This window comes from Protopterus annectens, chromosome 1.part1, assembly GCF_019279795.1.
Source record: "Protopterus annectens isolate FY-2018-M chromosome 1.part1, PAN1.0, whole genome shotgun sequence".
NCBI lineage: Eukaryota > Metazoa > Chordata > Ceratodontiformes > Protopteridae > Protopterus > Protopterus annectens.
In genome coordinates, this window is record NC_056726.1 from 1,557,177,498 (window position 1) to 1,557,204,062 (window position 26,565).

A 26,565-nucleotide genomic window follows, 5' to 3' on the forward strand; every position below is an offset into this window, starting at 1 on the left:
AGCCCCCCATGCATAGTCTGATGCTTTTGTTGTTAGGGTTTGGGCGGCAGGGGGTAGGAGTGAAAGAAGTCCCTTGTTGTGGTTGCAGGCCTCTGCCCACCGAAGAAACTCTGTCCTTAGGCAAGGAATGATAGGAATCATTGTTTCTAGGTCCTGAGAATGTTGACACCAGAGACTTTTTAGGTACCATTAAAGTTTCCTCATATGCAGTCTAGCATATGGAATTAGTACAATGCAAGAGGCCATGAACCCTAGGGCTTGCAGCAATTTTCTTGCAGATAGCCGGGTTTTGGTGGTCAGTAGATTGAAGTAGTTTGTCAAATAAATTTGTTTCTCTGGAGTGAGTTGTGCTCAAGCTGGCTCCCAAGAATACAATCTGTTGGCTGGGTACAAGCTGTGATTTCTTTTCGGTGATGGTGTACCCCAGTGAAGTTAGAAGTCTCTTTACAAATGCCAGGTGCTGAAGTAGCAATTCCTGACTGTCCACCTGAATCATGCAATCGTCCAAGTATGGGTAAATTTGAATTCTTCTCTGCCTGCAATATGCAATGGCTGCAATTAGGCACTTTGTGAATAACCTGGGTGCAGTAGATCAGCCAAAGGGAAGTGCAGAGAACTGATAGTGCATAGAGCCTCCTCTGAAGCGTAGGTATTTTCTGCAAGATTCCCTTATGGGGATGTGCAGATAAGTTTCTTTTAAGTCTAGGGTTGCTAGCCAGGAGTCCTTGGCTAGCATAGGAAGGAGCTGTTGGAGAGTTAGCATTTTGAATTTTGGAACCACCAAAAAGGTGTTGAGAACAGACAGATCCAGGATAGGACGCCAAACATTTTCTTTTCTGGGGACCAGAAACAGTCTGGAATAAAAGCCTTGTCCTCTTTGTTCTGCTGGGACAGGTTGAATAGCCTTGATACTGAGAAGAGAAAGTACTTGCTTTTGGGCCTCTGCCCACTGGTTTGGGGGGAGGTCTGGCCATCCGCTTAGGGTTGGGAGTGAGTGGAACTGGAATCTGTATCCCTGGGAAACCATGTTTAAGACCCATTTGTCTTGGGTAATGTTTTGCCAGTTTTTGGCACGCACAGCACGTTTCCCTCCTAAAGGTGCAAGCACTTGGGCAAGGCTTGGAAGCGTTAATGAAAAGTCATTGTGTAATTTTACCATAGGGTGGTGGCTTACTACACCCTGTTTTGGACATGGGAGCACTTCATTGCTTAGATCTGTGCATAACCTGAGACTGAAGTCTTGGTGGTCTGCTGCCCCTGGGCTTGGACTGAGAAGGCCTGGAAGGGACTGGAAAAGACCACTTTTTTTGATGGCCAATGCCTACTGAATCTAGGTGGCTGTACTTGTAAGAAATCTTTAACAGTTTGCATAGATTTAGCTTTCTCCTCCATTCTTTTGAGGACTTCTGCTTTATTGACAAATAGACACTCTTGATTTAATGGTGCATCCAGTAATTTTGCTTTGACATGATCTGGCAAGTTCTGTTCCTTAAGCCAAGCAAGTCTTCTAAGAACAGACCCTGTGACAGCAGCCCTGCAAGATGCTTCTAAGGCATGAAACCCACATTGCAAAATATGTTTACCAACTTGGTTAGCAGAATGCATTAATTCTTGTAAATCTGTGTTCTGCACAGTCAAGAATCAACAATATTTTTGTTTAATTAGCTCCATAATGTGCTGCTGATACTTTAAAATATGAAACTGGCAATTTAAAGCCCTGATGGCAAGAGTAGCAGAGGTGTATACCTTTTTACTCTGTCTACAGCCCTAGAATCCCTGTCTGAAGGGGTGGGATTTTTGGCGGTTGTAGCCTTAATGTCTTTAGGTCCCTAGGGAATGGTCTCTGGATCCGCAGGAGTCTTAAAAAGGAATATGTGTGAGTCAGACACTCTGTAGTACCTGTCAGGTTTCCTGGGAGCTGGAGGCAAGGTATCAGGGGGCAAGGCTGGATTCCAGGAAGACATCTACAATTTCCAGAACAGGAGGGATAGCTAGAGGTCTGTGCTGAGGCAAGCTTAAAAATTCCGATTCCGAGTCTCTCTTTGGACTGGGAGTAGTCCTGGCTCTCCCAGCGGAAATGCTCGCTACGGGTGTGCACAGCTTCACCAAAGGAAAAATCTTCTGGAGGGGAAGCAGAGAGAATGGAATCCTCTGCATCAAAATCCTCATAGGTAGACAAGGGTATGTCCTGGTAATCAGAAGGATCAGATTTATCAGAGTCCTGATCAGAAGAATCAGAAGGAAAATCAGTTCTGGATATCTTTGCGGGGGAAGGCTGACTTTCCCTAATTAAAGTAATGAGGTCCTCTGCCATTCTAAGCATTTGTTTTTGTGGCATGTGGGCCTGAGAATGAGCTTTGTTCATTTGTTTCCTAGGCATAGTGCGAACTTTAGGCCTGAGAAATTCAGTATTTTTTGATTGAAACGAAGTCGTCAGTTTAATATGAAAATCGGAAGGCCTGAATACACCCTCAGAAGTCGGTGCCTGCACAACAGCTCCGGAGCCATCCATGGTAGAAACAGCCGGAGATTCCATAGACGAAGAAGCATCGCGCAGCATACCGGACTCCGAATGGGTCTCAGCAGAGGCCTGCAAATCTGTAGAAGCGGGTATCAGAGGCTGCGAAAGTGCCTCACTGAGTACTGGCAGACTGGCGACAAGCTTAATGTTAGTGTAGTCGGCAGCCTTGATCCTATGCGGTCTGTCTTTGTCTTTATCCTTAATTTCTTTTGAAAGATCGGTAGTCAGATGGCTTATCGAAGCCATTTCGGAGTACGGAGATCGAGAGTGAAAGAATTTCGCTACAAAAATTGCCCGACTAATAGTGCGGGCTTTGAACAAGGCACAAAACCGACAGCGAGGGACATTGTGGTCCGGGCCTAAACAGGTGACGCAGTAAGAATGAAAATCTCTGTGAGGTATCTGCTTTCCACAGATAAGACAATTATTAATTTTTTCATACATCGGTTAGAGCAAAAAAAGAGGATCCCCAACGGGATACTTATCTTTTAGAAGACTTCAGGTCTGAAACTTGAAAAATGAAATTTCAGGAGGCGGACGACTGGCTCTTGCGAACTGCTTCTGCTTCGGGCAATGCACAGCAAGAAAGACTGATGTAATGGTGTTGGCTGCATATTTTATACCCCTGACGACCTGACGTCATGGAAGAAGCAACAGTATCTGATGCAGAAATCCCAAGACTCTGGTATTCAGGCAAGCTGAGGGCTACCTGCAGGTAGATAACCCAAACGTGATGACTGCAACAGGGAAACATGAAGAACATCTGTACTATGTTCTTCGTGTTTCACTGTTGCAGTCATCACATTTGGGTTGATTCCCAAAGCTGAAAAAAAGGGTGGAAGCAGTCAAGAAGACTGGGGGCTGGCTAGGATGCCCTGCAAGACTGCGGTGGCAAAGCCTGTCCTGGATTTGGAGAAGATGGGCAGATGGTAATGCTTGGTGAAGGTATGAACAGATGTCCATGTTGCAGCCTCCAGGATGTCCCTGGTGGGACTCCTCTGAGGAAAGCTGCAGAGGTGGAGGTTGCTCTGGTAGAATGTATCCTGACCCCCTTGGGGGTAGGTTTCCCATGTTGCTTGTAGCAGAAATGGATGCAGTGTGCTATCCATTTGGAAATGGTATGTTTGGATATGGCTTTGCCCTCCGCTCCTGCAGCAAAGATGAACAACAATTGATCAGTCTTTCTAAATTATTTAGTCCTGTGAGCTGTCTGTGCACATCTAGGGAGTGCAATATCCTTCCCCCCTTGTTTTGTGGGTTAGGGGAAAAAGGTGGGCAAATGAAGGGATTGGTTGAGAGCCACACTGGACACCACTTTTGGCATGAAGGGTGGGTTAGTCCTGAGGGAGACCCAGTCAGCATGGAAAATGATGAAGGGCTCTACAGCCATTAGTGCTTCTAGCTCAGATACTCTTCTTGCTGAAGTGATGGCCAGAAGCAAGGCTGTCTTCCGAGAGAGAAACTTTAACTCTGCTGAAACTGCTGGTTCAAAGGAGGGCAGGGTGAGCTTTTATAACTCAAAGTTTAGGTCCCAAGCTGGGGTAGGTGCTCTTCTGGGTGGTCTCAAGTTTTTAGCCCCTCTTAGGAACTGTTTGATGAGATGGTGAGAGAAAAGAGGTGGCTCTGTGCTGAAATGAGCAGAAATAACAGAGGCATGAATTTTAATAGAAAAAAAGGAGAGACCCCCTGTGTAGTAGGTCAGCAAGGTAATCCAGGATGAGACGTAGGGAGGGCTGTACTGTCCCAGCTCCCTTAGCTTGGATCCAGGTGCAAAACCTCTTCCATTTGTCAGCTAGGGCATCTGGCTTTACGTATAACACCTAGAACTTGTTTGCTGAGATTGTCAGCTTGTGCAATGGTCAGGGAATAAGCCAGGCTGCCAGACCGAGCGTCTGCAGTTGGGGATGCATGAATTCTCCATCCCTCTGGGTCATGAGTGTTGGGATCTGAGGGAGATGCCATGGTGGCAGAGGTGAGAGGCTGTGCAGCAGTGGGTACCAGTGTTGCTGTGACCAGTCTGGGGCAATCAGGATTGTCCTCTGTTTTTCCTCCCTTATTTTGAGCAGTACCCTTGTAATAAGCGGTAGAGGGGGAAATGCACAGACAGAGATGTTAACCCACTGGAAGGATAGAGCATCCACTTTCCAGGCCTTGCAGTGAGGCTCCCTGGTGCAGAATTTGCTGAGCTGATGGTTGGAGTAGGACGCAAAGCGGTCGACCTTCAGGGTGTCCCATTTCTGAGTTACAAGGGTGAAGGTTCTTTGGTCTAGCTGCCACTCGTGTGGGTCCAGAAGATTTCTGCTTAAGTTGTCTGCCAGAGAGTTTAGAGAGCCTGGCAGGAATTGTGCTAACAGGTGTAGTTGCATGGCTGAGGCTGTGTGCCAAAGGGTCATGGCAAGCCTGCACTGAGAGTACGAGTGAGTACCTCCCTACTTGTTGATATACCACATCACAGTGGTGTTGTCTGTTTTGGTCAGTAGAGCCTCTGGGGAGAGTAGGGGTCTGAAAGCTGTCAGTGCGTGTTGGGACAGCTAACATCTCTTTTTGGTTGATGTGCAGATGTATTTGATGTGGCCTCCATTGGCCCTGTATGCACCTGCCATCCAGGTGTGCACCCCACTCATAGTTTGATGCGTCCTGTGGCGAGGGTCTGGGTGGCATGGGGTTATGAGAAGGGTAGTCCCTTGTTGTGGTAGCATGCTGCTGCCCACGAAAGGAAATCTTTCCTTAAACAAGGTATCACTGGTATAAGAGTTTCCAGGTCATGAGTGTTGACACCAAAGGCTTTTTAGGTACCACTGTAGTTTCCTCATATGCAGTCTGACATACGGAATGAGTAGAATGCAAGACGCCATGAACCCCAGAGCTTGCATGATTTTCCTTGCGGATCACTGAGGTCTGGTGGCTAGTTGAGAGAAATAGGCTGTCAGGTAGGTTTGTTCTTCTATTGTAAGGAATACCATCTGGGATGCTGTGTCCAGGCTTGCTCCCAGGAATATAATTTTTTGGGTGGGTACTAGTTTGGATTTCTTTTCGTTGAAAGTATACCCAGGAAGGTCAGTAGGTCCTTTACAAAAGCCAGGTGCTTGAGCAGTTTTTCCTGACAGTCTGCCTGAATCAGGCAGTCGTCTACATATGGGTAAATTTGAATATTTCTTTGACTGCAAAAAAGCAATGGCGGGAGCCAGACATTTTGTGAAAACTCTGGGAGCAGTGGATAAACCAAAGGGAAGCACAGAGAACTGAAAGTGCAGTGATCCTGCCCTGAAACGTAGATATTTCCTGCATGATTCCCTGATTGGGATGTGAAGGTAGGCCTCTTTTAGGTCTAGGGTGGCTAACCAAGCATCATTGGACAGCATAGGTAGTAGTTGCTGGAGGGTGAGCATTCTGAATTTTGGTCATCACCAGAAAGGTGTTTAGAATGGACAGATCGAGGATGGGGTGCCAGGTGCCCTCTTTCCTGGGTACCAGGAAGAGTCTGGAGTAGAAACCTTGGCCTATCTGTTTTTGCAGGAACGTGCTCTATTGCCCTCATAGAGAGCAAGGAAATTACTTACTTTTTGACCTCTGCCCACTGGTTTGGGGAAGATCGGGGAACCCTTTTGGGGTTTGTAAAGTGTGGAAATAAAATTTGTATCCCTGGGACACTATGTTGAGGACCCAGCGGTCATTGGGTAATGGTGGCCCAGGTGCTTGTGTGGAAGGAAAGTGTTTCTCCTAGGGGCAAGAGCAGGTGGGCAGGGGGAGGGGGTGTAAGTGGAAAGTCATTATGAGTTCTTACCATGAGGGGGTGGCTTAGCACTCCCTGTTTTTGAAGAGCAGAAACTCCATTGCTTAGATCTCTGGGGCTGCTGTTTGGGGGGGGGGTTGCTTCCCCTGAGTCTGGGCTGAGCTGACCTGGAGGGGGCAGGAAAGGACCAGTGCTTGGAGGGGCAATGCCTACTGAACCTCGGTGGCTGGATCTGCAGGAAGTTCTTAACTCTCTGCATAGATTTAAGCTTTTTTCTTTCATCTTTTTTTAAGACCTCCTCTGCCTTGGTGCCAAATAAGTTGTCTTTGTGCAAGGGTGCATCCAATAATTTGGATTTGACATGGTCTGGCATGGGCTGTTCCTTAAGCCAAGCATGCCTTCTAAGGATAGAACCAGTGACTGCTGCCCTGCAAGACGCTTCTTGGGTGTCAAAACCACATTGTAAGGTGTGCTTAGTTACTTGACTTGCAGAATGCATTAACTCTTGTAACTATTTTCTGCACAAGCAGGAAAAGATGATATTTTTGTTTGAGGAGTTCCATGGTGTGTTGCTGAAATTTTAGCATATGGAACTGACAATTTAGTGCTCTAATAGCAAGAGTAGCAGAGGTGCATACTTTTTTACCCCATCTGTCTAATGCTTGGGAATCCCTATCTGAGGGGATGGAATTCTTAGCAGAAGTTGCCTTACTTCCTTTAGGTTCTTGAGAAATAACCTTAGGGTCAGCAGTAGGATTTTTGAAAAGAACTTTGTGAGAGTCAGGGTGTAGTACTAGTCAGGTTTTCTGGAAGCAAGAGGTAGGGTTGTCAGGAGTCAAACTGGACTCCATAAAAACATCATCCACAATATCCAGGACAGGAGAAATGGCCAGAGGTCTGTGCTGTGGAAGATAGTACAGTTGTGTACACTTACCATAAATGTAGATGTTAGAGTGTCTTCAATGTTGCAGTCATGACTGTAGGGTTCTCCCCTGCCGGCAGGCAGTCCTCGGTCGTCCAGAATCCCAAAGTCTGGGTCCGGCGTCGGCTGCTCAGCCATGCTTCCTGACGTCAGAGCGCCTGGAGTACAAAACTGACAGCAGACGCCATATTCTCCAGTTTTTCTTGCCCCAGATGTCAGGAGTTCCAAAATGAGTAAGATCCCATACCCTTTGCAAATACACCGCAGAAGAAGGGTGAAGAAGGGAACTACACAAAAGAAAAAATAAGAGGGGATAGGAGGGAGGGTAATTCAGACTGCAACAGTGAAGACACTCGAACATCTACATTTATGGTAAGTGTACACAACTGTACTATGTTCATCGTGTTTCACTGTTGCAGTCATGACTGTAGGGTTGAATCCCAAAGCAGAATAAAAGGGAGGTGGTCATAAAGTAGAGGGGGTGGCTAAAAGGCCCTGCAAGACTGCAGAAGCAAAGCCTGCCCTAGACTTAGAGTAGAGAGGTAGATTGTAGTGCTTAGAAAAAGTATGCACTGAACTCCAAGTTGCAGCTTCCAAAATGTCTTTGGTAGGAACTCCCCTGAGGAAGGCAGCTGAAGTGGCAGCAGCTCTGGTAGAGTGAGTCCTTATACTCCCTGGGATTTGCTTTCCATGGTGTGAATAACACAATCTGATTACATGAGCAATCCATTTTGAAATGGTCTGTTTTGAAATGGCTTTACCTTGGGAACTTGAAGCATAAGAAACAAACAATTGTTCTGATTTCCTGATGCCCTTGGTTCTGTCCAGGTAAAAACGTAGTTGTCTGTGTACATCCAAGGAATGCAAGATCCTTTCCCCCTTACTTTGAGGACTGGGGAAAAAGTTGGCAAGTGAATAGTTTGATTTAAAGCCACTTTGGAAACCACCTTAGGCATGAAAGTAGGATTAGTCCTTAAAGACACCCTATCTTGATGAAAAATAATATATGGTTTCAAAGCCATGAGAGCTTGCAACTCCTAAACTCTCCTGGCAGAGGTCAGAGCTAACAGGATGGCTGTCTTCCAAGATAAAAACTTGATGTCAGATGTGGCAGCAGGCTCAAAAGGAGGTAAGGTGAGTTTTTCCAGAACATAGTTGAGATCCCAGGCAGGAATGGGTGGAGATCTAGGGGGCCTTAAGTTCTTAGCTCCTCTGAGAAACTGTCTCATGAGCTGGTGGGAAAAGATTGGAGGGTCTATATTATAATGAGCAGAAATAGCAGAGGCATGTATCTTTATGGAAGAAAAAGAGAGACCCTTATGTAAGAGGTCTGTCAGGTAAAGTAAAATCAGAGGAATGTCAGGAATAAGAGGGTCCGAATCCTGAGCCTGCATCCAGGTGCAAAATCTTTTCCATTTTCCTGCATAAGATTTTCTAGTGCTAGGCCGTCTGGCTTCTAAAATGACATCCATAACCTGCTTGGGTAGGAGAGAATGAATCACAGACCCTGGATTAACCAGGCCGCCAGGTTGAGAGTTTTGACATGGGAGTGCAGAACCTGACCCTGGTGTTGGGACAGAAGGTTCGGAGTCTGTGGTAAAACCCAAGGGGGCTCCAGAGAAAGGTTTTTCAGTGTTGGGTACCAAAACTGTCGAGGCCAATTTGGGGCCAGCAAAATTATCATCTTGGGCTTGTCCTGTTTGATCTTTAATAACACCCGTGGAAGAAGGGGTAGAAGCGGGAAGGCATACCCCGAGAGGTTTCTCCAACTGAATGATAGTGCATCCACTTTCCAAGCTAGTTCGTGGAATGTCCTGGTGCAAAAAATCTGTAGTTGATGATTGAGGTGGGATGCAAAGAGGTCTATGTGAGGACATGCCCTGACTGCTGTAATCATCTTGAATATTTTGGTGTCCAGCATCCATTCGTGTGGGTCCGACAGGTTTCTGCTCAGACTGTCTGCCAGGAAAGTTTTGCTTCCCTGGTAGAAACTGAGCTTGAAGTTCCAATTTGCAAGCTAGAGCTGTGTTCCATAGATTCATGGCTAGTCTGCAAAGGGGATAGGAATGTGATCCCCCTTGCTTGTTTATGTACCACATAACTGTGGTGTTGTCTGTCCGTATCAGTACTTGCCCTGGTTGTAGAAGATTCCTGAAGGCCAATAGAGCGTTCTGAACGGCTAGCATTTCCTTTAAATTGATATGCAGGTGCTTCTGATCCTTTGTCCAAAGGCCTGCAGACAGTTGCCCTGCAAATGGGCTCCCCATGCATAATCTGAGGTGTCCGTGGTTAGTATCTGACTGGCTGGAGGCAGACTGAAGGGTTTTCCCTTTGTTTAGAGTACATGCCTTGGACCACCAAAGGAATTCCTTTTGAGAACAAGGCAGGACGGTGATCTGTATGTCTAAACTGTGGCAATGCTGAGACCATACATTTTTTAGGTACCACTGTATTTTCCTCATATGTAGCCTTGCATATGGTACGAGAAGGATGCAGGAGGCCATGTAACCCAAAGCCTGCAGGAATTTCCTTGCAGATAGCTGAGTTAATGTTGCCAAGGTTTTGAAAGTTGAAGCCAGCTGTAATTGTTTTTCGTATGTCAGAAATGCCATCTGGGTTGGTGTGTTTAGAAGAGCACCCAGAAAAGTTATCTGTTGCGAGGGTGTCAAATTTGACTTTTTTATGTTGACAGTGAATCCCAGGAACTTGAGAAGTTTCTGAACAAATTCTAGATGCTGGAGTAAGACATCCTTGCTGTCTGCCTGAATAAGACAATCATCCAGATAAGGGTAAATTTGAATTCCCTTGAGTCTGCAGTAAGCTACTACTTGAGCCAGGCACTTGGTGAAGACCCTGGGTGCAGTAGACAATCCAAAGGGCAGCACAGAGAATTGATAATGCCTCGATCCGGCCTTGAACCAGAGGTATTTTCTGCACTCCTGCCTGATGGGAATGTGTAAATAAGCCTCCTTTAAATCCAAAGTTACCATCCATGCATTTTTGGTCAGCATTGGGAGTAGCTGCTGTAGAGTAAGCATCTTGAATTTTGGTATTTCGGGAAAAGTGTTTAAGACTGACAGATCCAGAATGGGTCTCCATGAATTTTGCTTTCTGGAGACTAGAAAGAGCCTTGAGTAAAAACCTTGTCCCATTTCTGAAAGTGGAACCAGTTCTATGGCTTTCATAGCCAAGAGGGCTTCCACCTGGTTTAAGGCCTCTAACCACTGATGTTTTGGTAGATCTGGCCATCCGCTTGGTCTTGGTAGGGTATGAAAATAGAATTTGTAACCTCTGGAAACCACATCCAGAACCCACTTGTCTTGGGTTATAGGAGTCCAAGTTAGGTGAAAAAGAGAAAGTTTTCCTCCGAGAGGGGCTTCCAGGCAAGAAGTTCCTGCAGCCCAACAGAGGGAGTCATTGAGCCTGTTTTCTATGAGCTTGCGGCCTGTCCTCTCCTCCCCTAGGGGTGGAAGCAATCCACTGTGTTGGTTTATAAGAGGCTTGCGTTTGAGGCCTTCCTCGGGAGCGTCTGTATCTACCCCTCTGAGGCCTGTCTGAATTGGGAAAGGACCAATTTTTTGTAGGCCAATTCCTACTAAATCTGGGTGGCTGTACTTGTAAGAAATCCTTAACCGTTTGCATGGATTTTGCCTTGTCCTCCATCTTCTTTATCACCTCTTCAGCCTTAGATCCAAACAAAACATTATGCTGAACAGGAGCATCCAATAACTTAGCTTTTACTTGATCTGGCAAGTTTTGTTCCTTTAACCAAGCATGCCTTCTAATGACTGTACCAGAGGCAGCAGCCCTACAAGAAGCCTCTAAGGCATCAAATCCACAGTGTAAACCATGCTTCCCAACTTGTTCAGTGGCATGCATTAAGTCATGTAATTCCTTATCATCTGCACAGGCGGAAATGGAAGTTAGCTTTTGTTTCAAAACAGACAGAAGGAATTGCTGGTATTTCAGCATATGAAATTGACAGTTTAAAGCCCTAATAGATAAAGTAGCTGAAGTGTACACTTTTTTGCCCCATCTTTCTAAAGATCTGGAATCCTTCTCAGTGGGAATGGGGTTTTTAGCAGAAGCGGCCTTAACCCCCTTAGGGCCCTGAGAAATGGTTTCAGGATCAGCAGTAGGGTTCTTGTATAAAAACTGGTGGGAATCAGGAACCCTATAATATCTGTCTGGCTTAACAGGAGCTGGAGGAAAAGAGTCAGGAGTTAAGTTAGCTTCCGAAAAAGCATCATCCACAATATCCAAAATAGGAGGAATAGCCAGGGGTCTATGTTGGGGAAGAAGAAAAAAATCCCTTAGTCTTTTCTTAGATTCCGAGTACTCCTGTCCTTCCCAGTGAAAATGTTCCCTCATTTCATGCAAAGTTTCCCCAAAAGAGAAATCCTCAGGGTGAGAAGCTGAAGGAATGGATTCCTCAGCATCAGAATCCTCATAAGGAGGGAAAGAATATTCCTGGTCAGAAGAAGAAACTGAAGAAACAGAAGCCTGATCAGAGGAGTCATAATACACTTCCTGCCTTGGCCTTTTATCTGGAGGGGAATGTGAACCCCTAATCATAGTAAGTAAGTCCTCTGCCATCTTAAGTAACTGTTTCTGAGACTTGGGTGCCGGATCAGAAGAGGCCTGGGCTGCAGTCTTTGAATTGGAAGGAGTCTTTGCCTTTGTCTTTGCCATTATTAGAAGCTGAGTAGGCCTGAAAACCCCTTCGGAAGCCGGTACCTGCACAGCGGCTCCGGACCCATCCGAAGGAGCATTGTCCGAAGGTCCTGCAACAGAAATATTCAAAGGCCTAGTTGGCTCCTCGTGGGAGTCCGTTTCGGCTATCGGTTCCGAAGTGGCCGACGACAGGGGCTGCAAAAGTGCCTCACTGACGACGGCCGAACCTGAAGGTGGCTCTGCTTGTACAACATCGTCTGATTTGGACCTCGGAGGCCTGTCTTTATCCTTGCGTCGTTTGTGAACTCCGGTAGCCGGAACCGTATCCAACATTTTGTAATTAAAACGCCTACCGAAGTTATGAAATGCAAAATCGTACCTTTGTTTAATCGTACGTTGATTGAATCTAGCACAAAACCGACAACTAGCTACGTCGTGGTCAGGGCCTAAGCAAGGAATACAGTAAGAATGAAAATCCTTATGAGGTATTTGCTTCCCACATGAAATACAATTATTAACTCTTTCTGACATCGGACTGGAGCAAGAAAAAAGTTTCCCCAATGGGGTACTTAGCTTTGAGTAGAAGAAAGTCTTCGGACTGAAGTACGTTTATAAAAAATTGTCAGGAGTCAGCCGACCGGCACTTGCGAACTGCTATCACCGCACAGCAAGAAAGACTGGGGAACATGGTGTCGGCTGTCAGTTTTGTACTCCAGGCGCTCTGACGTCAGGAAGCATGGCTGAGCAGCCGACGCCGGACCCAGACTTTGGGATTTTGGCCAACCGAGGACTGCCTGCCAGCAGGGGAGAACCCTACAGTCATGACTGCAACAGTGAAACACGATGAACATCTAAGAATTCCCTGAGTCTCTTTTTAGACTGAGGTTAGTCCTGACATTCCCATTGGAAATGCTCCCTTAAAGTATGTACAGTTTCCTAAAAGGAAAAGTCCTCTGGTGGAGAGGCTGAAGGAATGGATTCCTCTGCATCAGAATCCTTATAAGCAGAGAGGGATTGCATGTCTTCATATTCAGATGCATCAGAATCATCGGTCTCCTGTTCAGATAAAACTTCTGGGGACAAATCTCTTTCTTTTGGGAGGGGTAAGCTTGGCTTCCCCTGATCAGCATTATAAGGTCTTCCGCCATTTTAAGCATTTGAGACTGAGGCAAGGAAGCAGGTGTCTAAGATTGGGTCGTCGGTTTCTTGGGCGTGGTTCATACCCTGGGCCTTAGAAACTCTAGTTTTCGAAAGAAAAGTAGACTCGAAATAAGTCGTCGGTCTGTGTTGAGAATCGGTAGTGCAAAGTACTTCCTTGGAAGCCGGTGCCTGCTCAGCGGCTCCAGACCCATCCAAGGTAGAGACATCTGCAGGATCCTTAGTCGATGAAGAATCTCGTGGCATACCGGACTCCGAAAGGGTCTCGGTAGCGGCCTGCGAAAGCACCTCATTGAGGATCGTAGAACTGAAGACTAGCTTAACGGGAGCGCCGTCAGTAGTTTTGGAACTGTACTGTGTCTTTATCCTTACAATTTTTCAGAAGATCTGCAGTCGGATGGCTTACCGAAGCCATATTGGAATTCGAGGACTGAGAGCGAAAATATCTAGCTACAATAAGGGCCCGATGATGTATAGTTTTGCCGTTGAACAGAGCATAAAAGCGACAGTGGGGGATGTTGTGGTCTGGGCCTAAGCAAGTGATGCAGTAAGAATCTGTGTGGTATTTGCTTTCCACAACTTTTTCTGACATCTGTTAGAGAGAGAAAAAAGGATCCCCAATGGGGTACATAGCTTTATAAGACTTCAACTTCAATTCGGAAAACGAAAACTCAGGTAGTGGCGGACTGGCACTCGTGTGAACTGCTTCTGCTTCGGGCTCCTTGGCAAGAAAGACTGGTGTAATGGCTTCGGCTGCCTTATTTTATTCCACTGACTACCTGACATCAGTCCTGGAGTGACGGCAAATGATACAGAAATACTAAGCCTCTTGTATTCGGGCCGACTGAGGGCTACCCTGGCAGGGATAACCCCAAATTTGATGACTGCAACAGTGAAACACGAAGAACATCTCTGTATTACCAGTCAGGTTTACTGGGAGCAGGTGGGAGGGCGTCAGGAGCTAAGCTGGATTCATGGAAGACATCATCCACCATCTCTAAGATAGGGGGGATGGCCAAGGGTCTGTGCTGGGGCAGGTCTAGAAACTCTGTCTTTAAAAGTGGAAATGTTCCCGGAGGGTGTGAAGGGTTTCCCCAAAGGAAAGATCTTCTGGTGGGGAGGCAGAAGGAATGGATTTCTCTGCATTTGAATTCTCATAAGCAGTCAGAGGTTGTTGTTCCTCTTGAAAATCTGAATAATCAGACTCTTCAGAATCCTGTTCTGTCAGTATTTCAGGAGAAGGGTCTCTTTTCCTTTCAGAAGTTGTGGCCTGACTACCCCTGATAAGGGAGATAAGATACTCCGCCATTTTAAGCATTGGAGCTTGGGGTGGTGGAGCAGGAGTAAGATGGTGACTACAGGTAGATTTCCTAGGAGTGGCCTTGCTTCTAGGCCTAAGAGTATCCATTGGTCTGAGAGAAATGGTAGTCTAGATTCGGTACTGTGCAAAGCCTCCTTGGAAGCCGGTGCTTGCGTCGCGGCTTCGGGCCCAACTGAGGCAGAGACAAACAAAGGCTCGGAAGACGAATAAGACTTCTGAGGCATAGCGGACTCCGAAAGGGTCTCGGTAGAGGCCTGCGAAGGAATCATATCGGGCATCAGGGGCTGTGAAGGCACTTCACTGAACTCCGGAGAACTGACAACCTGCTTAGCGGTAGGGTTGTGGGAAGGCTTAGCCTTGTGTGGTCTGTCTCTATCTTTACGTTTTTTTGGAATGTCTACGGATTGTTGGCTGATGAATGCCATTTCGGAATGCGAAGATGGAAAACAAAAATGTGTGACTACAATAAGAGCTCTAATTTGTTCTTGCATTAGAGAGGGCACAGAACCGGCAATGTGGGGACATCGTGGTCTGGGCCTAAACAAGTGACACAGTTTGAATGCAAGTCTCAGTGTGGGATTTGCTTTCTACAGGCAAGACAATGGTTAACTTTTTCAGAGATCGGTTAGTGCAAGAAAAAAGGATCCCCAACGGGGTAGTTAGCTTTAGACATTTTCAGCTGTAATTCAAACTCTGGTAGTGACCGACCGGCACACTTGCGAAGTGCTTCTGCTAGGGGCTCCACGGCAAGAAAGACTGATGTAATAGCACTGGCTGCCTTGCTTTACAGCACTGACGACCTGACATCAGTCAGCAAGCGATAGCAGCCGACACAGGAAAAACATTGACTCGGATATTCAGGCCGGCTGAAGGTTACCACAGCAGGAACAAACCCACCAGGTGATGACTGCAACAGTGAAACACGATCATCAGGGGAAAGTAGAATCTGTCTGCAGTCTTTCATGGTCTTATTTTGGTCTTGGAGAATTTTGAACAGGCTGGCAGCCTTTGAATCAAATAGTAAGTCTTTGTCCAAGGGACATTCTAAAATGTTTGACTTGAAATCTTCAGGGATAGGCTGACTGCAAAGCTATGCCTATTTGGAACAACAGATCCAGTGGCAGCTGCCCTAGAAGAAGCATCCAGAGCACCATAACTGTAAGTGGCTGTTTGAGTGACATGGGATAGTAAGCTCTGCATCTAATGCTTAGACTCTGTTGTAGGACAGTCCAGTTTAACTTTAAGAAATGCAAGACAGAGACAAAATATTTTGTCATTTGGGTCGGGTAGTTAACTGCCCTAAAAGCAATGGTAGCAGAAGTGTAAACCTTCGTGTTCCAGGCCTAGGCAAAAAAGACACTTGGTATGCAAGACCTTGTATGGAATCTGCCTACTACACTCACACTTAACCCTCCTAACTTACATCTAATAACTTTCAACAAAATAGCACAAGTAAAAAGGAAAATTCTACTAAAGGGAATTTATTTGTATAAACAATTGAAGCAAAGGTACCAACGACAATCAGTCCAACTGATGCACAACCTGCGCTTGGCCTGGCACTGAAACAGTCTGAGTATCCTCGCTCATACATCCATCTATATTCCCAAACACAAACAAGCTGAGGGGCTATGGTACCCTGGCCAAACATCAGCAGTGAAAACCCCATATGTCAGGAATACTGCAACAGTGATTTCAGTCAGGACATCAGTTTTTACTTTTTTGAAACTTTTTTGAGTGTGAGCTAGATGTTCGAGGCCAAGGGTTCCACCATTTTTGAAAGAGTGAAGCTCTTGAGACATTAGGTTCCCAGATAAGTTAACTTAGTACAAAAGGATATAGGAACAAACAACTGGCAGATTTACAATTACAGGAATTGTATTCGGCCCCTAAGCAAGAGAGAGTGGAGGTCTTTGTAAGGAATCTGCCTTTCTCAATCACATTTCCCTCTCTTAGTTGTTATGAACAAATCTTAAAAGACCAGATGCATGAAAAACAAGGTTCCCCAGTGGGACACTTACCTGATCAAGCCTTGACAGTAGTAGCGGTAAATATATCAACATTAGCAAAGCTTTTGTGTTTGGACTGGTGGCAAGAGAGTCGGAGGATCCTATGCTTATAATTCAGCTTAGGTGCCCCTATGCCTGCAGTTGAGAATATGCCAGATGTATGGAGTGTCAAGAAGGGTTTTGGCTCGAAAGACATGCGTGAATGGACGTGCCTTCGCTAAAGGTTGGGCGTCGGCCTGGCAACTTAAAAATCGACTGCCAATCATTAGCGGACCGGAGTTCCCCTGTGGCGACCCCTAACCGGGAAAAAACGAAAAGACAAACAACCCTGTCAGGATGTCAAGTTACCCTTGACTGGATAACTCACAAGTACTGGAATACTGCAACTGTGTTCTAAGGAAAGATATAAAGTAGAATTGTGTAAAAATGTCAACTTCAAAAAGCTCTGGTCCCACCTCCCACCTTTACTCTGAATGTTGAATGGCTAATCCTAAGGAGGGAAATATGCAGTCAGAGGGCAGACTTCTTCCGGATTTTTAGCCTACACAAGGAGAGATGCACCTAAAAGTCCTGAATCAAACAACAAATAAAAAAACATATACAGTTGAAACAAACCCAACCCCACTTTAGATCCAAACTACAATTGCATACAAGAGTAGGAGGATGGGGGGTAGGGTGCAGCTACTGCAGCAGTGAGGAATTTGAACATCTACTGTTATGGGTAAGTGCAGCTTACACAATTATACTACATTCATCATTCCCACTGCTGCAGTAGCCTTTAGGGTAGACAGGTTGATTACCAAAGCCTATCCTATATCTGGGAGGGGAAGGGATATGACTTCAACAGTCACTGGGAGAGTGGTCCCAGGAAAGCCACACCTGAACCTAGAAAAGGAAAAGCTTGTAAATGTACATACATAGAGGTCCATGCAGCTGCCGCTACAATGTTTCTAGATCCACTGCTTTCCAGTATGCCATCTAGTAGAATGTGCCTTGACACTGCCTGGAATGGATTTGCCATGGTGGGAATAACAAAAAACAACTGAGGACAAACATCTGGACAGTAACTGTTTAAACAAAAAAATGCAACTTTGTTGCCCCTTGATAAAAAATAAAGATGGTCGGCTTTTCTAGAGGGCTTACTTCTGTCAGGTTACTATCTGTGCTGCCTATGTATGTCCAAAGTATACAGAATCCATTCTAGGTAGAACAGTGGGAGACTGATGGCTTGATTCAAAGTTAACTCTGAAACCACTTAGGGCATGAATGAGGGGTTTGTTCTTAGAGACCCTTTTCCTATGAAAAATCACACAGGATTCACCCCACTATGAGAGACTGCAACTCCGATACTCTTCATGAAGATGCCAGAACAATGATGAGTACAGTTTTCCAAGTCAAGAACCTTAAATCAACTTCATGAGCAGGTTCAGCTGGTGACAGTCAGCTGAGATCCCAAGGAGAAGCAACCTGTTTACAAGGTCATCTCAGGTGGAAAACTCCTTTCAAAAACTGATTCACAATCAAAGAAAGAGGAGGCTCCATGGGCAGACATGCTGAAATGGCTGCAGGATGAACGTTTACAGAACAACAGAGGGTAGATTAAAGAAACTCGCATAAGTACTTGTACACCAGTAGTACAAAACCTCTGGTGGGCTCCTAGTTACTGGTTAGGCACCAAATAGAAAATCACTTCCACTTACCAACAAAGGATTTTCTAGTGGCATGACTTATTTCATTTTACATTTGTTGATCGGGACAGTCCGACTGGCTATATTTCCATTTTCAGCAGAGGCCCGGGGAGAAAAGCTCCAGATAACGCAGACAGAACATAACAGATATGACCCAAACATATTTACAAAGCCCTCTAGTAGGTACTCACAATATATACTGTGTAACAGTATACAAAAACAGGCTGCAGCAAGCTACGACTTCTTGATCCTTAAGTACCTGCTGAACGCCCTAGTGAATAAGTGCCAAGGGGGTGTCAGAACTGAATCACTGAGGCAGATAGTTGAAGTTGATTGATACAGAGTTCCATCAAATCCCCTCCGTCTTGTGTGAGCAGATCCAATCTGTAAGGAAGCTTGTGGAAACATCAATCCCTCCTCTTCTCACTTTCTACATGGGGTCGGGGTGTCAGGTCAGTTCTGCCACCTCTCCCAATTCACTACCATTCTCATACCTTCTTTGACAGTCATGCCTGGCTGTCTCAGCTCTTATCCTCGCATTCTTCCAGTTTGTCCAAAATTTTCATCTGCAGATTGCCCTCTGCTTTTCTGCACCTGTGCCAGAATCACAGTAATCTCTTCTCTTTGACTTTCTCTGCAATTGCAGACACACTGGCTTCTGCTCTGTCCTAATAACTTCATTTGTCCCAGAGCGTGTATCTGACCATCCATCTCAGGCACTTAATCTTCAACTCTAGCTTCCTCAACTGCAGTCTTTACTGCCCAGGTTTGTGTACCATACAGTAGCACTTACTTTTCAGCTTATTTGGCATTCCTCTTGTCGTACACTACCCCTGACACACTGTGCCTGTTAGGTGTAGCCCCTTTGATTCTTGCTCTGACCTCTTCAGTCAAACTTCCCTTCTCCTCAACCAATTGTCTCAGATACTTGAAGCTGTTAACCTTTTCCAATATTTTCCCTTTTATCTCAATGTTCAGCTTCTGATTTCTCCCATATGCTATACTGCCATTACAACTGTTTTATCTGTACTGCATTTCAACCAATGTGTCTTCAGTTTGCATTCCATTCCCCTAATCTTTGCTAAAGTTCTTGATCAGAGTCTGCCTGTAATGCCACAATGTCTGCATACAGCAACTTCGTTGATCTGTCCCCTCTGACCTGTTTGGTAATAGTTCATCACCAGTATGAACAGGAATGGGCTCAGAGGTGAACCCTGATGCATACCCACTCCCACTGAGAGTCCCCTGTGAGTCCAAACACTGTTCACAGTTGAGTTACTGCCTCGAACCCTAGAATCCTCAGTCAAGGAGGATTTTTACAATATTTATCTGGAAGCCCTGATTGGTAAAGAAAGACATAACCAAAGTTAATGACTCTTGACATTTGGATAAAGACTGTAAAAATAAGCAATCATCAGTGATATGCCCTTCTCTCTATACTGCTATGAGTACTGTCAGAAGCCATTTCTCCCCATGTCACCTAACATCTTGAGAACATCTGCTGTTACCTCATATGAGCCTGCTGCTTTTCTTGACTTCATTCTCCTTACTGTTGTTTTTACTTCTACCATGGTGGGCTCCTCTGTTCTCATCTTAGGCTGTCTCTGGGGCGGGTTTCTTTGCTCGAAAGCTGCTGGAAGTATACCTTCCATTTGCCTAATTTCCTGTGGACTGATGAGCAGATTGTTGCTGGCACCCCTTATGAAGAGCATTAGACTATCTTCTTTCTGTCTTTGGTTTGCGAACAGAGAATTTCTTTGTGCCTTCTAATGAGTCAATTTACAAAAGCTGGTAGACAGCCTATGAGGCCTTGTTCTTTGCTACTGCCATTCTTCTCTTAGCCTGCTCTTGTTCTTTGCTACTGCCATTCTTCTCTTAGCCTGCTCTTGTTCTTTGCTACTGCCATTCTTCTCTTAGCCTGCTCTTGTTCTTTGCTACTGCCATTCTTCTCTTAGCCTGCTCTTGTTCTTTGCTACTGCCATTCTTCTCTTAGCCTGCTCTTGTTCTTTGCTACTGCCATTCTTCTCTTAGCCTGCTCTTGTTCTTTGCTACTGCCATTCTTCTCTTAGCCTGCTCTTGTTCTTTGCTACTGCCATTCTTCTCTTAGCCTGCTCCATCTTTTCTATTCCCCACTTTTTCCTGCACGCCTTTCTTTTGAAGACTTCCTGGACTCCTGTATTCCACCTCCAACTTTCCTTATGTACGTTGCTTCCATACCTGGTTCGGAAGTATTTCTGTTCTATCGTCCTCACACATGCTATTTTAAGGCACTGCAATTCTTCAACTCCACCTATTTACTCTTCTTTCTGAGGTGTTAGAGCCATAAGTAATTCCTTAAACATTTATCCTTTCTCCCCAGTCAACTTCTAGGTCTTCATCTTAGTGTCGAGTTAACTTCTGAGCCTTCTCTGACCACTGCTTGCAGCTAATTGTGGCAATCAATGATTTATGTTGTGGGTCGACTGTTTCACTGGGGATGACTTCACAGTCATGGACTCAACTGCAGTGCTCTTTTCTTACTAGGAGGAAGTCTACCAGAGTTGCATGCTGGCTAGTCTTGTAGCTGATCTTGTGACACACCCTCTATAATCCCGAATGGCTCATATCCTGTTCTGTATCTGCCCCAATATGTATATTTAGGCTCCCCATTATCAGCACAGACTCATGTCATTCTGCTTTATCTAGAAGATCCTGCAAATACTGTCTGAATACACTTTTCCTCAATATCACAACCCTGTTGTGGAGCATCGGCTGAAATTATGACTAGTGCTCTATTCATACACTGGAGTCTGATTGTCATGAGTCTATTACTAATTCTAATGATATTCTTCAGTCTTCTGCAGCCTCTCCCCTCACCACAATTCTTCTCACACTATTTCTATTCTGTCCTTCCCATAAGTAGTACACTCAGTAACCCAAGCCCAGTGGCTTTGCTGCACTGCCCTTCATCTTGTTTCCTGGATACAGATGATATCTAGTCTCCTCACTACCTTCATGTCATTCACTTTCACTTCCAAGCTGTATCCTGTCAGTGAACGTACACTGAGTGTAACAAACCTCAGTTCACACTTGGCAGGTTGATTAGTTTAACATCCAGCTTTCACTCAATGGAGCTATCCTAGGTAACCCAAGCCAGACAACTGTACAACAGCCGGCAAGTAGCTTACTGACCCAGGGATGCTGGACTTTATGGTTGGCGCACACACTCCAATAGGCGTATATACACCGCACTCATTAGCAGGGATCCGTGGCATAGGTCCACATGACTGAATCACCTCTCTGGAGTATACTGTGCACCTCAGTTGAAGCCCACAATGGTTAGTCTATACAATTATTCCCCTACAAGGCACCATCTAGTGTCTGTGCTGCTGCACACAACTCCATTCTTGTGCGAGTACGAGGTGGAAAGATTCAGCATTTTTTTTAAGAGGTGGAAGTAACCACACAGGAAGAACGTGCAAACTTCATGTAGGCATCAGCTAGAGGTGAGGATTGAGCTTTGTACCTTGTGCACGGGAAGCAAAAACCTTAAAGATTATGGCAACAGGAAGCTTGTAGTAATTGTCCTGGACTAATTCCATAACGAGGGAAAACCAGTGTTACCTAGGCAAAAAGAGGGTCACCACAATGATTTTTGTGGTACCCTTTTGAATCTCCATAATTACCCTGATCAGTGGATAGAATGGAAATGCATAAAGGAGCATTCTTTTCCATGGGAGTGAAAATGCATCTGTCTTCCAGGCCTGCTTCAAAAAAAGTCCCTGATCAATATTTGCCCAGTTGTCTGTTTTGAAAGGAGGTGAATAGATTTACTTCAGGGGATCCTCAGAAACGGTGAAGTTCCTGGAAGACCCCCTTGTTAAATTTCCATCCATGAGGGTGTGCTTTGGTTCTTCTCAGCTTCTCTGCTACTATGCTTTGCTCTGAGAGAATGGAAGATGTGTGCAGGGTTAATGAATGTTGAAGAGCTAACTCCTAAGCCATCACTGCCAACCTGCATAAAGGGTAGGATCTTGCACCTCCTCTGCTTATATATCACACAACTGCAGTACTGTCTGTAATGACTTGAAGGTGTCCTGGCAGCCACAAGTAATGAGATTTCAAGACATGTATCACAGCAACATCTCTGAAGTTGATGTGCTTTGGTCTTTATGAAAGGCCTCCACACGTCTTGCACTTTTACCCCATAGAGACTGCTCCCCAATCAAAATATGACGAGTCTGTGGTGAGAGACTGTTTTGGGGTCTGAGGATAGATGGGGAGACCAGAGTTCAGTTGGATTTGTTGTCTCCACCAATGCAATTCCCTTTTTATAAAGCCCAAGTCTGGAATCTGATACTCCAAAGAATACAAATGATGGGTGCATTTTTTTTAAGAAACCACTGCCCCTTTTCTTGTGCAATCCGGCCACATAACTCATGGGAACTGTAGAAGCCATGAACGAGGGATTCTCCTGCGGAAGTCTGAAACTGATGACAGCACCAGGAAAAACTTCAAGAAAAAAATCGACCTTCTCATGTCTAAAAGGCCTTTTAAGAGAAGTTTCTCTAAGGTAGCACAGGAATACAATCCTGTGAGAAAGAGTCAAGGAGGATTTAGCAATAATTACCTGGAAGCCCTGATTGGTCAAGACAGACATAACCCAAGTTAATGACTCTTGAGATCTGAATAAAGACTGCAAAAACAGACAAGTGATCTAAATAAGGAACGACGTGAATGACATTTAGTCTGTGATGAGCTGCGACTGTGGCTAGGCATTTTGTGAATACTCTTGGAGCTGTAGATAAACAAAAGCTTAATGTGGAGAACTGATACTGTAACCAAGAAACAGAGGACCTTAAAATTTCCTGACACACATGGCTACGGGAATGTTGTAAATATGCAATTTCTAGATCTAGCGTTATCAAATAGCACATGGGAGGAATGAGAGGTTTGTCAGGGTTCTGCAAGGTCAACATTTTGAACTTTGACATACAGATTTAGAAATGAAAGTTCTAGTACTCCCCCCAAGAGGCCTCCTCCTTTGGTTTTTAGGTTCACAGGACATTACTAGACTAATGGCTCAAGAGCCCTTACAAATCTTGTGCCTATGCTTTTCAGTATTTTATTGACCACCCCTGTCTATATGGGACATGGGCACCACCCCAGGAGTGAATTTATAATTTCCCATCCACTGATCCAAACTGCAGTTCCAGAACCTGACAGACTCAGAGGAAGTCTGGCTGAGCTAATGGTCTCTTGCATTAGTTACCCAAAGAAGGATCTCCTGTACTGTCTTCCTAGACCTAGAGAAGTTGCTTCTCACATGCCTGCATCGGACACTGGAGCAACTGCAGAGTACATGGCTAACCCCCATTTCATGCTGGCTAAAAGGACTACAAAAGAAGAATCCAGAGAGGTTAAGTGAGTGGTTTGGGAATAACCAATGACCACTGCAAAATCACCCACTGTCAGCTTTGGCATAGATTGAGTCCATGACAACAGCAAGTACTCCTTGGCTAGTGATTTTTCTTTTCTAGGGAATGTGAGACAAAAACAGCCAGATCAATTAAGTATCCATGCTGTTGTGGGGGAAGAGGCACTAAAAGTGGTAGAACACAGTTTTCCTGTCAGTACTCTTCACTCAAAACACATTGGCAGAAATCAAAATGGCAGGGAGGTTTGTCAGGAAGCGAGTACAAGCATTACACCGACGTATTCCTGCCTATACCTCCATATATTTTTCTGTCTCAAAGTTTACACAAGCAGTACATATTTTTATCACAGAATTATCCTCAATACATTAATAAATACTACTTAATAAAGGTCCCGGACATGAAACTTTCAATACTGTGAAAAGAATACCAGGTTTCTTAAAGAGAAAACTCCACTTTTAATAAAAAAATATATTACATATTATATTTCATGGGCAATACGTTTGTGTGGAGAGGTTCGTCAGCAGGGATTTATCTGCCAGAAACAAAGCTCTTAGCTGACTGCTACTCCTATGGAGCCCAGGAGATGATTATTCTTGAGACAGCAAAATTGTTTGACTGCTGATTTCCCTCCTTGGGATTAGCTGTTCAGCAGTCAGAGACAATGTGTGTAGGAAGCCAGAGCTATTTGAAGCCTGGCATTTGTTATTTTCTAGGAAGGAAAAAAACATAGCCTAAAGGATACTGAAGCATTGGGAATGATGAACATTTATACTTACTACTGCAAATATGTACTTCTCAAATGGGTGTTGTATTGTACAGTTGGCTTCTCTGGAATTGCTGCGCTAGGTCAGAAGACAAATACCTTAGTTGGACAGGACTCTGGTTCCAAAATCTTACTTCCACCCCCCTTCCCCCAAGACTTGCTGCTGTGAAAACAGGAAAGAGATTTTGAATTTAAACCAAAGCCAGGCAAAATTGTGTTTGATAGCGTACAAAGCAAGGGACTGTTTTGTTAATCCAGTTAAGCTGAAAGTTACTACATGACGATATCACTGGAAGACAGCTACCACCTGGAATGGTTCTATATATACTTCAGACTTTAATGTCAGACATAGACAGGGGCACAATATATCTTAAAGGAGTCAAATTTGAGTTTAAATGTCACACAAATATTTTTGGCCATTAACTAATGTGAATGTTTTATTTTAAATTCTGGTGTATATTTTTCAATATCTGCAAATTAATTAAAAAAAATACTTTAACTTATGTAAGTAAAAAACTAACAGTTAAAGCCTGTGGCTGATGTTTTTTTATATACTTACTGATAAACGATAACTTTTTACCTATGTACCAAATTGTTTTGCATTTATCATTGGAATAATGAATGCTTTGAGTTATCCGTGTCCATTTAAACATTTAAAGAATGACTTTAAATCTTGGGAAGGAGGGAGTGCATGCTGCAGAGTTCACTACTTACCCCTCTATTTTAAAATACTGTGTTCCAGCAAGCACAGCATAATTATGATAAAGCTTTAATTACAGTTGGTAAAGTTGCAATGGGTTTAATCTTAAATGAATGGAAAGGCCACACAAATACCTCACAAAGAGAATCCATGGCTTACAACACCTGTCCTATGCAGACAGGCTCACATCACTATCACTTTACTCTGTATCATACAGATTGCACAGAGGTGATATGTGTCTCGCCTACAAGGCAATATTGGACCCTGCCCTACTACAGATGCTCCATATGCATAAGTCTAAATCCTCGCGCATTACCCGCTCGATAGGCCTAAATCTAATATGCGACATCAACAAAACCTGTTGGAGAGACAGGTTTGTCTTCCAGAGGCTGCCCCGTCTCTGGAACAGACTTCCTATACATGTCAGAGTACCTCGCTGACCTTCTTCAAGCACAACCTTTGATGAGTGGATGGGAAACCACAAATTTGTCCCAGGGGTTCCACATTTGTCTCTCATTGACAGGGGTGACAGGTGCTCACTGAGGTTTATTTTTTGGGGATAAACTCTTGGCTAGGCTTGTAAGGGTCCCAGGGCCATTAGCCTAGTAACCTCATATAATCATATGGATGAAATCCTGAGAAGCGAGTGATAACTCTGATCTGTAGTTGAGCACTGTAAGACAGGTTTAATATAAGGTTCTAGGGAGCCAGTGTAACTAAGACATGTAGTGGGCGTTGATGGTCTCTACTATTATCCAAGGTAGCAGGGCACATTTGGAGTACACCCTTCTAGCCAACTGTCCTTTGTGTATTAATGGGTACCAGTGGTGGGAGTCAACGGTTCTGTTACACCACTGCCTTCAATATTATAATATGCGTGTGTTAGAAGTTGTAATCTGTCTTTCACAATACCTACCCATTTCTATTTTTATTTCCCACAACAGCTTCTCAAAGTAAGAGTTAAAAAGAAAACTGAAAACTTGGGAGCTAATCAAAAATGTCTTTTTAAATTACCATAGTCAACTGCAGAGAAACAAGAGATGAGGAAAGTGGAGCCTACATTTATACACAGAGAATGTTAGTGTATGATGGACTATTCTTAGCAGAATGCAAAGTAAATGTTACTTACTTGTTTCCAGTACTAGACCTCAATAGCCCCAAAATTTTAATCTAATAAAAGACATTAATGAAGATGATTCATCTGCTGGACATAAAAAGTGAAATGAGACTCTGACTCTTTTAAACTCAATGTTACTTAAGCAAGGACTAAATGCTAATTTAAAAAGATGCTACCTGGGAGATGGATCTCTGTGACGTCTCCGTGGTGATGGTGAAATGCTTCGAGACACAGAATGTTGCCGTCGTCTACCAACTTCACCATTTTTCACACCAGATCGCTTAGGGCCCTCATCCTCAGACGATGAAGAGGAAGAGCCAGAATCTAAGTATAAAATGTGACAGAGATAATGATCTTTTTAGTCCACATTAATTACCTTAGACCAAAATAATTAGCTCATGGTATAGCAAGGCATACTATTGGCTTTATTGCAGTAGTCTACTTTCTGTACTGGAACAGTGATTTCTATGATGGTCAGACAACAATATGCAATGCTGCTTTACGTACACTAAAATTACAGACACTGCTCTATAAGAACTTTAAAC

At 44.5% G+C, this 26,565-nt stretch overlaps 1 protein-coding gene across 1 annotated transcript in view; it reads right to left on the reverse strand.

Annotated features, from left to right (window-relative positions):
- Positions 1-26,565, reverse strand: part of SRRM1 (serine and arginine repetitive matrix 1) — a gene marked incomplete in the record, with an annotated part of 1,602,281 nt that overhangs the window by 742,182 nt on the left and 833,534 nt on the right. Inside the window, 1 exon segment of the mRNA XM_044083096.1 lies at positions 26,197-26,344. Coding sequence (XP_043939031.1) covers positions 26,197-26,344 — 148 coding nt within the window.